General features: G+C 40.2%; 1 protein-coding gene across 1 annotated transcript in view; it reads left to right on the forward strand.

The window, feature by feature from the left end:
- Window positions 1–14,194, forward strand: part of CASR (calcium sensing receptor) — a 74,685-nt gene that overhangs the window by 19,520 nt on the left and 40,971 nt on the right. The window contains exon 2 of the mRNA XM_017814624.1: window positions 13,089–13,534. Coding sequence (XP_017670113.1) covers window positions 13,350–13,534 — 185 coding nt within the window. The 5' untranslated portion in view covers window positions 13,089–13,349. The remainder of the gene's footprint in view (window positions 1–13,088; window positions 13,535–14,194) is intronic.

Raw genomic sequence — 14,194 nt, forward strand, 5'->3', positions numbered from 1 at the left:
TTTTTTTTTTTTTTTTTTTTTTCTTTTTTCCTTTCTCTTCTCTTCTCTTCTCTTCTTCTCTTCTCCACTTACTTAAATAAGCACAGCAGAGCTGTTTCTTTATCACACTCTTGCTCCTGCATTTTTCCAACCCATTTAGGCCATTACCAGGGCTAAATGAGGCATAGAGCCTCCAAAAGTCACACTGTCGTCCCGGAGATGAAGCGTGTGTAGCTGCAGAGCTGGCAGGCAGGCAAGGTGGCTGGGGCTCACTGGAGTGTGACCCTGAGTGTTTTTCTGTTCCGGAAGGATCACCTTCAAAAAGGAGTGAGGGGGAAGTCAGTTAAAAAATAGTATTTTAAAAAACACTGTGTTAATGAGAGGTTGCCACGTTGTGGTCAGTTACCGTGCCTGTGTTTCTTAGGGTTGCACAGATGAAGCTGGTGGCCACAGTGTCTTCTGATTCATGGACAATGTGACAAAAAGGACTGTGAAGACTGTGAATATCCAGTGGTTCTGATATTAGTTTTTAACTCACTGGTCAAGAGCTCCCTCCCTGCCCCTATGTCTGTAGTGGGCAGTCCTGCTCTCCTGGCAGACAGCTGGTATCCAGCACGCAGGCACCCTTCCCAGATGCGGGCCTTCAAGTCATTAGTACCATTCCAGTCTGTGCAGTAATGCAGGGCGCTCTTCAACTCTTTCCATGACACAAACCCTGTATTTGCTTCTACTCCCAAGATGCTTGGAACTCTCTGTGCTGGATATAGAAATGATGCAGAGAAGGATGTCATCTGTCCTCTGGTATCCCTCACCAATCATTTTTAAATTATGAACTAGAAAAAATTATGTCGTAATGTCTAACACAAGGGGAAAAGGCTCTGTTTAGAAAACTGGAGAACACAAATCTTAGCAATTAGACTTCTCAAAGGCAAGCCCGGGGACCTCCTGCTTTATTTCAGAAAGGAGCTTTGCCAGAAAGGATGGTAATTTTCCATCTTTTGCTGTTTTAAGAACATAAGATGTTGTGTGCTGAAAGAAAATTAACACGTGCACTTTATGAATTTTATTTTTGTACAATGAAAAGAATGAATGAAGTCCTTTGCTCTGAATACAGACTATTTTAGAAGCTGAATACTTTTGCTTGTCCCTACCTGCACTTCAGTTCTGCTGTCTTTACTCTCACTAAGCAGTAATTACCAGCTAAATCATATGAAACTTCTTGAAGAATATGTTAGTAGAATCAGCTGCAATATTGAATTCACCAGCTAAATGAACCTAGAAGTGAGAAAGATACAATTCCTAGCCTTTTTCTGTTTAAAAGCACAATAGATCTACTGAAATAAATGTATTCAATAGAAGCCCACACTGGAGCATTATTAGACATGTTCCACTGGATCTAGTTGTAGTGGTTTGAGATTTTATTCTTAAAGCAGCATGCTCTTTAGCTGGGCAGTCTCCCCAGCAAGAGCCATGCTCCTGGTCTTCTTCAATGCCCAGTCTAGCTGATTTGGTTCATTGCATTGTCTCAGCAGTTCAAGCTAAGCTGCCAAAGTTGGCAGGAAAAAGCTAAGGTGAGGGTTCGAGATCTATTTTGATGACTCTTTGAAGCTTCTGATGACCTCCAGTGGGGATGCAATAAAAAATCACAGGTGAGATTGTGATATCTTAGGTGATTGTATCAGCTGAGGAGAGTGATGGGGAATTTTCAATAGGGGAATATCACTCAGGGATATATATATTTTGTTAAGGAGAATGTTGGAGTCTCAGCTGTGAAGAGAAATGAATTTGAAAAAAAGTTAAGACGTTAATTATTTTATTCTAGTGCTGACTTTTATAAAATTAAGGCTGTTTTTCACAAAATTTTTTCCTTAGGGCTTTAACCAAGTGCTAGCTAGTGTCTTGTAAGACATTAGCCCTATAATTGTCTAGCACAACATTTTTTAAGCAGGTATCATTGGCTACTGCTAGAGGCAGGCTCTTTTACCAAATGAACTGCTGACTGGCATCTGAATGGCAATTTTCCACCCTCCTCCTACATTACAGGGTAGAAAACATACACCTGACGGATTCAAGATGGATTCTGTAAAGAATCTAAGTGTGGTTATTGAAAAAATGTTTACACTTGTCGTCTCCATCTTTTACAAATTGTCATGGCAATTTTGCTTCATACAAACTTGTAAATAATATGATGCATTCCTGAAGAGGGCAGATGGAGCAATAGGGGCGAGGGATGCTGGCTGCTTGTGTGCTGCTTCTTTGGTATTGCTACTTGCCAGCTCTGGCTGTATGTCATGGGTCTGTGGTATCATCTTGCTGACATCTCCAGCAGGAAAGTGCAGCCCACAGGTCCAGACAGCATTTCTTAGGTGACTAATATAAATAATCATAACTGATAAACATGTCCTTGCATATCACATTGATCTTCCAGCACATTGCATAGGCAGATAAGGGTCACTGTTCCCATTCAGGGGTCAGTGTGTACCATACACTATTGTATTCCTCCCTGTGCTCCAGCCCCCGTGGGACATGCTTGCACAAGCCAGCTCTGCAAGGAAAAGTCAGCAAAACCTGCCTTCTCTCACTGTAGGACTAGAGTGGGGCATGTGCCTGTCTGTGCCAGTTACTCACCTGCCCTCATGCCTGCAGTTCTACTCTTGAGTTTCTCCTCTGCTTCTTCTGATTTATGTTTAATGATTTTATGTATTCAGCAGAACTTTTATCCTTGCTAGAATTTAACATTTATAATGAGCTTTCTGAGACCCCCTTTACACTGAATCTGTTTTTTCCTTTCCTGGGGATCCTCTTCCCTCCTGCCTTCTTTAACAGGAAGAGGTTGCACATAGTATACAGGCAAAATAAATAAAAAAGTAGAAAAGAGTGTTTTGGTATTAGAATGAAAGGAAGAGAGAGAAGAAAACTGGAAAAGGAACAATAATTATTCTGTTCAGAAAATCATATAGAAGTGAAAATAAGCAGTGGGCAAATGGGAAGAAAGAAAAAGGAAAGTCATCCTGGGCCAGCAGAGAACTAGAAACATAAGAGAAAAGATAGAAAAAAAAGACGACAAAAATTCCATAAGAATTTACTAATAAATCCTGCTGGACTCAATGTAAAAAGAAACCATCCAACACAAAGACAGTGTTTATTTGTTTTTAATAATAGTATAAATGAGAATGGAGCAGCCAGCCAGGGGCTACTTTAGTCTCTGATATGGCACACCACTAAAGAACATGCTAAGCTTTTAGAATCTACTAAATTTCATTAAAGTCAAGTCTCACTAAAGTTGAGCACGTACGTAAGTGTTTTTTCTGAAATAGATTTATGTTGAAACTGGCTTGGAATTACAGTAGTCCTTATTGTTTGGTTCACTGAGGATTCTGCAGGAGGAAAAAAAAGGACCAAATAAAGCATTTTGCTTCAGATGCAGAGATTTTTAAAAAAGAAATCAAATATAATGAAAAGAAATTACTAAGCAAAATATGTTTTTCCCTTGTAAGCAACCTGATAAAGTCTGATTTGAAAAAATGTGCAGCTCTAAGATCTGTATTTATTTTTATCCTAAAGAGCCTGAATCAGCCTTGATTCAGCTGATACTCAGTTTGACATCTGTTGACATGGATGTGGGAGAACATCACTTTCAAAAAACCATATCCAGTGATAATCAGAAATATATTATCCTAGTTTATTTAAAAGCTGCCCTTAACAGACAGATTTAGTGGCTTGCACCTAATATTGATGCATTGCAGAAGGTTTTGGAAAGAAGAATTTTGCTGATACAAAGCAGATTCTTCTTCTCATGTTTATTTACATGATCTGAACTTAATTGCTCCTGCTAATTTGTAAAGGAATGATCAAAAGTTGGTTGATTAGTTCAGAGAAATACAAAAAGATAATTATGCTTTGCCTTATTCTAGTGTTCTTATTCTGTTATTTCATGTCCCCTGATCTTTCAGCTTGCTAACCAGCAGATCTAATGCTGGCCAATCAAAAAGTGTGACATCTCTTTTGAATAACACTGCACTAAATTGTGTAATTTTAGCTACTTACAAATGACTGATTGCTTTGGCATTTCTCCCACCACTTCTCTATTCTTTTCTGTCTCACGATGTAGCAGAGAAAAAAACAGCTCAAAATGGCTTCCCCCAGTGTCCAGACCTTCTAACCTGTTATTTTCTAAACAGAAGAATGAGAAACACAAATTAAAGGGAAGTGTATGATATAAAGCATCCAGGAATTGATAACTAGGATAGTTGCTCCATATTCTTTCCAAGACAGACTAGAGCAACACAGTTTCATAAATTGTGTTCTTTGATTGGCATTTATTAATATTACAGAATTGAGCTGAAGCCTCTTCTCACTTGCTTTTAGAAAAGCTTATCTTAAAAGAAGTGGCCTGATGCAAAGAGTGTAACACAGTCATATTGTTTTATGGGCATGCTGAGCGAGGAAGAAGGACTTTGCTAGGGGGATTGAGTCCTCTTGTCGTTCCAGAGATGTTTCTTGTAAGAGAGGAATAAGATAGATTAGGAGCTGGGAAGGATGAAGAAACTTCCCGGTTACCTGTGCAGGTTCATTCTGTAGAGCAGTGGTGGACTTCACTTCTGTGGGTTGTGAACACAGCACCCATTAGCACTTCTGTACCTCCTAAGGGCAGACCCAGAAAAGATATTAATTCTGCAAATTAAGAATTAAGAGCAATTCTTAGTCGAGTGACACTTGCTGGCAAAGCTTCTGTGTTTAATGTACAGGAAAGGCTTGCTTGAGATGCAGGAATGTATATATAATGTGCAGGAATGTAAGGTACCCTGAGAGGCACACAGGTTGAATGCACGGCTGTTTCACCTGCAGGCAAAAGTCTGAACAACTCAAATTTTGCAAACCACATCCCAGTGCCATATGCACCATACCACAAGGGTAAAAAGTGTCTTCATTCTGCAGAGCATCAGAGCATCCCCCAGGCTTTCTTTCTCCATCTGTCCAGGAGCATCTAGCCACATCCCAAAAATACGGAGTGGGGTAAAACAACTGTCACTGGAATGTATACTTATTAATGTGGTGGGTAAGGCTTTCTTTAGAAACAAGGGAAGTTAGAGAAACTGATTTAATAAAAAATGTTACCTTAGCAAAGTATTTCGCTTCCTATTTTATTGCAGATTTTAAGGGTCTCCCTTAAGCTTCCCCATACATGAAGACAAAACCATTGAAACTACCAAGAAGCCTTAGACTGGTGTTATGTCCAAGGCATCTTTTCGTCCCCTTTAAATAACAGATAAGATGATATGCTTTTAACAGGAGGCGTAGGAAACAACCAAGTTGGTAAACCATGGCACAACAAGAGCAGGTCAGAATCTGGAATGCAGAGAGGCAAAACAGGACAGCTCTAAGATGTAGACAAGATGGATTCCCTGGTAGCTGTAGTCTCTAAATCTGAGATTGCCCAAGGGTCTGATGCAGCTCTCAGCATAAATTAGCATAATCAATAACTAGTGGGTTTAAGGCAGCTTCCCAGAAGGCTGCAAATGGGCTACTGTGACTCTGGAACTTCCTAGGACTTGGAAATCCCACCAAGCCCTGCTGTTCTGCATGGCTCCTGCTTGGTGCTGAAGCTCCTCAGCATTTCTTAGCAGTTCATTAAGCAATCTGATGCATTCATCACATGTTGTTTCTTATAAAATCATTTCCTTGTCAGCACTGGGGATGGAGCAGAATGCTTTGCTTAGTAGGGTGCCTTGAATGCATTTCAGTGCTCCCTCTTATGTGTGCACTCATGCGTGTACTTTTACTGCGCTTGTACTGAAGAAGACACAGGAGTGGAAAGATGAGAAGTTGCAGAATTGTCTTATTCCCTTCCAGTATTTGTTTCAGATGTTTGTGATATATCTTACAGCAATGAGCCTTAACTCTTATTGCAGAAAACACCCTTCAGAAGAACAAAACCAGTCTTGCCTATAAGGTCCCTGGAGCTGCTTCTCAGGCTCCCTTACAGCCACATCTGTGTAGAAATTACTCCAAAGACATAGGTCACCCTCCACATAGATTTCCACCAAGCACTTAAAAACCACTTACAGCTCTGCGTTTGCTGATGGTGTTTGCTGAGTGCCTTCGATGAGTCTCTAAGGTATTTTCTATTACCACTTCTGGTTTTTTCCTTCCCACCATCAGTAAACACAGAATTCTTTCCACAAAGGGATATCACATTGCAGGACCCAAATCACACTGAATAGGGATGTTGAACATGACACTGATGCAAGTTACCTGAAAAGTGTTATGTGAACCCCAAAGCCTGATAGAAAGGCAGTTGCTAAAAAAACCATGCAATCATAGCTATATTGCTTGGCATGGGATTGGGCGCACTTTATGAGCCAGGACTGAAGTGGAAGGGAGATCAGAGGCCTTGTAACCCCACATTAAATCCATGCATGGTGAATGCTGCCTGTGGGAAGGTTTGGATTTTTACCCGGTTGTGCAAGAGCCAGGAGCTGATGCTCTTTTGATTACTGTTGCTACAGCCAGATTTGTTGAAACTCCTTGAAACATAACGTTCTTTTTTTTTTTTTTACTCCTGGTTCCATTTTCCATACTGTTATATCTCAGACATCAGCCTCTGACAGTTTAGGCTTCCTTGTTCTCAAGTTTCTGTGTTGAGCAGAGTATCAGCGGTGATATCGTAGGCATATTTCTGTCACTGTGGTATTTTGTAGTGCTAAACATAGATCAGGGTGTGACTCCACACTCTTTCACAGTAGGTTCAGTATTATTTGGACACCAATATATGATCTTAGGAGTAAAGGAAAGCTAAAGATGTGGCTGCTGCATAAAAATAATGTTAAATATACAAAAATTCTGGAAACTTAAATGGTAACTCATGGACAAACTTAACAATGTGGGGCATATGAGGTGTAGCAGAATTAAATGTTACAATTGCCTGGTTTACTATATTGTTTTTAATATTTAGTTTATCTTGGAGAATTGAGAATGTTACTCTATCACAAGTGCTCAGGTTTTTCATGACCAAACTAAACATGTTCTTAGGCCTACCTTTCCTTCCACAGGCTATTCCTCCCAGTGCTAAGTATATGGCTTTCTTCATTTGAACTGGCCAGGTCTTATTATTTATGAGCTTCAGCAGCTTCTTTAGTACTATGGCCAATGTGCATGCTGTGGTTTTGGCCTCCTCTTAGCTTTTGCAATGCAAGGTGTGACTGTAATGTATCATTTTTTAACATAGGTTTTCTGTAGTCTATTTAGTTCAAAACCAAGCATATCAGTAATGTTTTCAGAAGAGTCTCTATTCTACATCTGAATTTTGCTCTATACCCATCAGAACTCTCCCAACTTTTCCAAGGCTGAGATTCCATTTCCAAATCATGCTATTTGTCCAGATAAAAATCTCCTTCTTCTGGGCAGTGTGTTGTGTAAGAATTGTGCTTTTCTGCATTGGCAATAAGTTCTTCATAGTAAATTTTCAGTTTATACTTACCACCTTTAAAGATTGAGCAGTTTAATTCCACAAAGCTCAAGCACAGCTTTTCCATCTGAGCACACCAACAGTCTGGTTTTCATTGCATCTTCGATGTGCTTGTCCCTAATTTTGACCAAAGAGGTGCTGAGGTAATACGTGCTCTGTTGACAACTGTGAACAATTTATGTTTTCTCACATTGTCATGGTACCTCAGCACTAGAAGTCTGGTCTGCTTTTGGAACTGTGAAGGCTTGTATCCTGCGTCCATTGTCCAGAGAAGCGCCCTTCTCTAGCCATCTTGAGCAATGAGATGATTGGAAACAAAGTTAATGACGTATATCCTCTCTGTTTTCTGTTCTACTTGAACCTCTTCCTTGTCTGTCGAGGAGAGGTATGTTGCTCATGGCTCCAACCTTACCGTGATCTAACCATACACCTTGAATTAATGAAAGAATTTCAAGGTACAGCAGGATATCTGCTGAAGAGTTTCTGTCACTGTAGCAAACTACAACTCTTCATTAAAGTGAGGCTTAATGATTCTCAGATTTAAAAGCCACAAAAAAGCTAATGAATTGCTCTGGCACCTGCATTACACAAGGTATAACTCTCCAGCCAGTAATTTATTTTATCAGATTCCACAGCCCCTGACTGAGCTTTGCTGGAAAGTTATAGAAACTTTGAAACTTCAACAATCAAAAGCTGAAAAGTGTGCTTGAGCATTTTCTGACAAAGCAGCATTTCATCAGAAAACGGTGGTTTATCAAAACAAAGAAGCTCTATGCGAGTCTCCTGGTGGAGCAGTGCTTTGTGGACGTGCAGCTGGAGTTCTCATAAGCTTTTTCTTTGTGCCCAGCAGGCCCCAAGGGGTGGTTGAGCAGCTTGGCTCCTCCAAATCACCCAGCTCTGGGTGCAACCTCACAAGCAGACTGTTCTGGCCATGGGACATCTAGGCCTCCCAGAGGTGGGACAAACCTGCTCTTTTTGGATCTGGGACAATCCTTTTGCCATGGGCATGATCAGGAATCTCCCCTAGTTTTCTGCTATAAAAAGGTCATGAAAGCCTGAGAGTCTCAGCTGAGCTTGTGCATGCTGGTTCCTTGTTGGTAACCAGGATGATCAGATGAAGGTTAGCAGATTCTACCTTTGAACTGAATGTGAGGGAAAAGCTTTTGGAAAATGACAATTTCTTCTGAGGTTTCATGGCTTCATGGATATAAACATGCTGAACTTTGCTTTGTGTTCAGCTAATGATCTACCATAAGTTAACAATATCATGCTGTTCCAAAAAAGACAAATGCCATGCTGAGATGTATAAACAGGGCCATAGCATGCAAGACACGCGAAGTAATTCTACTATTTTTCTCAGCACTTGTAAGGGCCAAACAAGGACACTGTGTCCATTTCTGGGCACTGGTCTGCACTAAATGTGGAGACATGCTGGAGAGAGGCCAGAGGACTGAAACAGGAATAATCTGAGCTCAGGAAAGAATCTTTATGGAAAAAAAATTAAATTAATTTAATTTGCTTTGTCTGAAAAAAGAAGAGAAAAGGGGGAGGTGAATTCAAATCCCAAATAAGGTGAATATGAGCAGGGAGGCACTGGCCTGCATGCAATAAATGGCAGAAGACAGGCTTAAGCTATAACAAAAGAAACGTTCAAGTTAGACTTGAGAAAACATTTGCTTTGGTAAGAGTAGAGAAGCTTTGGAGTAGGCTGCCCTGGATGTCTGACAGGTCTTCTTCCTCAAAAAGTTTTAGAGAAAATATGCCAGGAATTGCACTACTATTGTTGAGCCCTTCTTGGGCTAAGGGGCAGCTGCATGATCCCTTGAGATCCTTTCCAACTCAGCTACTGTAGGTACTTGAGCAGCTGCTGTTTGTAGATTGTGGTTAGTTACTGTTTGATTGATAAGCACTTCATATGTAATATATGCTATGAGTGTGCCATTCAGTTCTTTTCACCCAAAGAATAAAGATTTATTGAACATTTCTGGGTTTTCTGCATGATTTAGTCTGACAACTAAAACATTCATTCAACTAGCAAAATGGTACCAATTGCTGTGACCTTTTCAAATACCCACAACTGTACCCTGGGTACCATCTCTCTCCACCTCAGCTGTTTCTGCCATGACAACAGTCACCTGATGTCTCTCTCACCTGTTCCTGGAACCACTTTCAGTTCCTCCACTGAACCTTAGGTGAGATAGCTGCTACTTCCACTTCCAAGAGAGTTCAGAATCAAGATGTCTGGTAGTTAACAAACAAGAGTGGAAAAAATATTGAAGATTATTTTTAAAAGGGAAGGGGGATTAAAAATATGGCTGTGTCAAAAAATATGAAAATGACTACTCATTTTTAATATTTTTCTTCCATAAGTAATATTATGGAATTGCATTTGCTGAATATATGTACAGGGAAAAGGTGTTCTGCACTGAAGAGCTTATAAGCAAAAAACTTAAGTGCTAATACTAAATAATGTTTTACATGTAAGAACATTTGCAAAGGAAAAAATAGCAATGGATCCCAACCTTCCATCTTAATTCAGTTGCTTGTTAATTTAATCTTCTTTTATTTATTAGCTGAAAACTGCAGGACCACAGTAATTTTTTCTATTAGTAGTACCATTTCCACCTGTAGTTTGCTAAGTTTTATGTCTGGAGTCATGCACTAGCAGGTAATTCAATCACTGGCTCTATAATGCTTTCCTTTAGTAATGAAGAGGCTCATGATCTTAATCTAATTAAAGAAAAGAGAACCGAAGGAAAATTTGCCACAACAGAAGTTGATACTAGAGGATATTATCTGGCAGCAAGCTTGCTACTGTTCATTGGGAAATAAGTATTTTCAAATACAGTCATCCTCAGGCATGGAGAGCACTTGAAAGCAGCTGGGAGACCCGTGTCTCCCAGTAAATGAGTTTGGTTTTCCAGCTATAGCTGATATTTAGGTATGGAGAGTTGTAAATTTTGACACTGAGATTTATGAGGAGGGAAGCATATACTTAGTTTTGCTTTTTCTGGGTATCATTTTGTGCCAGTGCATATTTGGATATTTATCCCTTAATTTGCTGCCTCAGGGATATTCTTTATATATACACAGCCCGTCTTGTTCCCAGACAGCATTTCTGGTGTTATTTCAGTTCTATATCCTGTCCCTGAGAACAACTAGTTGCAAATTATCCAGGGGGACACCAAGTATTACCCTATACCATGAATGACTTTGTTTTCATTGTCTATTCCATTGTCGTGCTCTTGAATGACATCTTGGACTACTAAGTGCTGTAAATACTGTTTTAAAATTAACTGTATTTTACCAGTTTAGGTCTTTTGAGTTTGTCTACTGTGAGAAAAGAGGAATAAGAATGTGAATTTATTTTTTTCTACATTTAATACTTCTGCTATGTACTCTCTGGTGTGGAAGAGTTGTTCCTAAATATTCAGTAGCATCAGCCCAAACCCCTCCATAGCATCCCAGCAAACTAAATTACATTGTCTATCTTGTTTCCTTTTCCATAAGCACATAACTCCAAAGGTAAAAAAAAAAGGCTTATTAAAGGAAAAGCAGAAAAATAGAGTAGTAAATCATCAGGCTGTGGTCTCAGGCTCACTGTCTTCCTGCAGTAGATGGGGAAGTCACTGACCCTGTCCCACCTTGGTTAAGTCCTATGCACGTTCCTTGCCCAGGCTCAGGGGACCTCGTTGCTGGCTGACTCCATCTCTGCGCCTGAAGGAGCATGCAGTCCCCCAGGTCTCTTTGCCATCTGGAAGGGAGTCAGGGGAGAGGATGAACTGGGCTAAACAGCATTAGTCAGACCATCCCATCACTTTGCAGTGTCTCTTCAGAAATTATTCTCCCTGTTTCAAACATCTCGCCTCTAAATGCTGGCCCTGCCTGTGCTGGTCCTCACCTCAGTGCACTGTATTGGCACTTTACTACTGTTTATATCTTTTCTGACACCGTAAGTGGTGGGATAAAGATGACCTTTCCCTGACTGAAACATGGAAAAGTGTTTTGTTCTTCAATCTGTTTGGCACTGAAGAAGCCAAAATCACTGTTTTATGTGCCAGGAAAAATGAGATTAGCTCAACTGGTTAGAGCATGTAGAGCATGGTGCTAATGACACCAAGGCTGAGGGTTTGATCCCTGTGCAGGCCATTCACTTAAGAACTGGACTAGATGATCCTTGTGAGTCTCTTCCAACTTAGAATATTCTGTGGTTCTGTGAACCCAAATGCTTGGGGACACTCACCTGTTGCACTGCTCTGTCACCTCCTAATCCTGGTTCTGGTTAAAGTTCTGTCATCCAGCTGTCAAAGGGCCACATGCCAATACCTAGAGCTATTTTGATATCTAGACAAAGATTTGATTGCTCTTGCCAGTAAAAATGCACTTGTTCAAGCCAAGACCAAAGAATAGTTTAGAGTGGACCCGTCACAAAGAATTGCAGTGTCTGCCCAGTTGTCTAGGTGCGTTGACCACAGAGGTGTGAGAACGATGTGAGCTTTGTCTCTCTTCTCTCGTTGACTGCTGCATCTGACCTTCATTATAACAAAAATATATGAAATAGTTCCAAGTGCTTGGTGGTCATACAGCATGCACCATCATTAAGACTGGCTACTAGAAGTCGTCCCATGATCACAGTTTTTCCCTGCAGTAGCTCTTTTTTTTTTAGCTAGGTGAGGATCAAATATGCATTTAATGCATAATAAGGCATTCTTATAAAAAGATTCTCAGCAATGAAGAAGTGCTTGATGACTTCTTTCAGCAATTAACTGTCCTCAGGATTAACAATGTATGCCTAGCTTCTACTTTGAATTTGACTAACTTCAGATTTTTATTACTAGCTTTTAGACCTATTCCAAATAGGCTGAAGAGCTATTCATGAATTTTTTGTTCTACCTCCTCCCCCAGAGCTGTAGTCATTTTCATATACCATAATTAAGTTAGTTCTTCATTTGGGAAGCCTGTAGACGTGCTTGAGCATGGAGAAGCTGCAATATTTCTCATCCCCAGGAAGCAGAGCTGAAAGGCTTCTGTAGCTAAGCTTTCAACGATATGATTACCGAACTTTTCAAGCCTTCATGATTCATTATGGAGAAATATCTTGGTTTCAAATGATTCCCTGAAAGTCATTCTCCTTTTCAATGTGAAAGAACTCTTTCTTGTGACTTGGTTTCATTTTTAGCAACAATAAGTTCAAACCAGAGAGTTAAGAACGATGTTTGGAAAGGAGGGGATGAACCAACACCAAAAGATTATCAGTTATTTGTTTCAGAGAAAGGTTTGATTCTTACTGCATTTGACGCTTCCTTATTTCCCACTTGCCCATCCAGGTCTCACAGTGTGCTCTGCTCATGGATGCCTCATCATAGGTTTTACAGCATCTCCTGTGACCAGTCACACCAGAAGATTTAGGCCGCCTTACATATGTGACAGAAAATCAGGCAGCTGACATTGTTTGAGGAGGTGTGGCTGGTGTCACGGGAGTGCCTGGCTTTGTCTAGGTTGTAAGGTGTCCCAGGTGGGTTGTTGAGTGGGGCCAGCTTCGGGGACATACTGAGGGGGTGATTTGACAAAGCAGGACCATCGTGGCGATGTGGAGCACTGGTGTGTAGTTGGGATCACTTTTCAAGTCTTTCTTTTGCAGTTCTCAGAGATGGGCTCTCCGTAATGCTTTGATTATGAAGAAAGAAGGACTGCTGAATAGTTGTTTTGCAATGGAGAAGACAGAGGGAGAAACACCAGCACTGTGGTTCCCACCTTGTTGCTTATCTCCCTGCAAACATGTGCCCCAAATCCTCTCTGTGCTGTATTAAGGAAAGAAAAAGCTTAGACATTACGACATCTGCTTTCTTACATCATCTTTACCGATTTTGCATCCTGTAACTCCCTGGTGAAAAGAGGAACAATGACTTTATATAGCTGCTGCTTGATTCTTTTGCTATTTACCTGGAACACTGCTGCCTATGGGCCAAACCAACGGGCACAGAAGAAGGGAGACATTATTCTCGGAGGATTGTTCCCCATTCACTTCGGAGTGGCTGCTAAAGACCAGGATCTAAAATCAAGACCAGAATCAGTGGAGTGTATAAGGTAAGCTAGTAAAAGGGAAAATAAAAAGTTTTGTTGGGGAAGTCTTCACCTTTCTTGACTTGAAGTGACATTCTATACATTGTGTAAATATACATTGTACTCTGATGCTTTTAGAGGCAATTGGTGTAAATAATAGAAAAAAAAGTTAAACAGTAACATAAATAATATTTGCACAGTGAAAGAGGGCAATCTTTGTACTACCTGGAGCTGCCAAAATAGGAATATACTGATCTATCTAGCCATTCACAGTGGATATTCGATTAGTATCTGAAAATTATCTTTCCTAGTAGAAGGACGTAAAAGAACCCATAGTGCCATTTAGTTCATTTGATTAAAGTAATGCATAGCAAAATATCTTGGAAATCAGATTTTATTGGGGTTTTTTTCCACGTCTGCCTGTCACCTTCTACGTTTTTACAAACCGTTTAGTTGCCTAAACAAGTGGATAGGTGAAAGTGAGATAGGTCACTGCTTTTGAAAAATCCTACTGAACACATAAATGTCTCTTTAGGACCTTTACAAAGGTCAGACTTTCCTCACCCAGAGTCCTTTTCTTTTGTGTAAACAGTGTATATAGGTTTTATCTTTAGTGTTTGGCAGTTAACCCTGGAGGGACAAATGCACATGAAAACAATTTCTCTTATTACTGAAATGTAGCCA

Source organism: Lepidothrix coronata, unplaced genomic scaffold, assembly GCF_001604755.1.
Source record: "Lepidothrix coronata isolate B3197 unplaced genomic scaffold, Lepidothrix_coronata-1.0 Scaffold46, whole genome shotgun sequence".
NCBI lineage: Eukaryota > Metazoa > Chordata > Aves > Passeriformes > Pipridae > Lepidothrix > Lepidothrix coronata.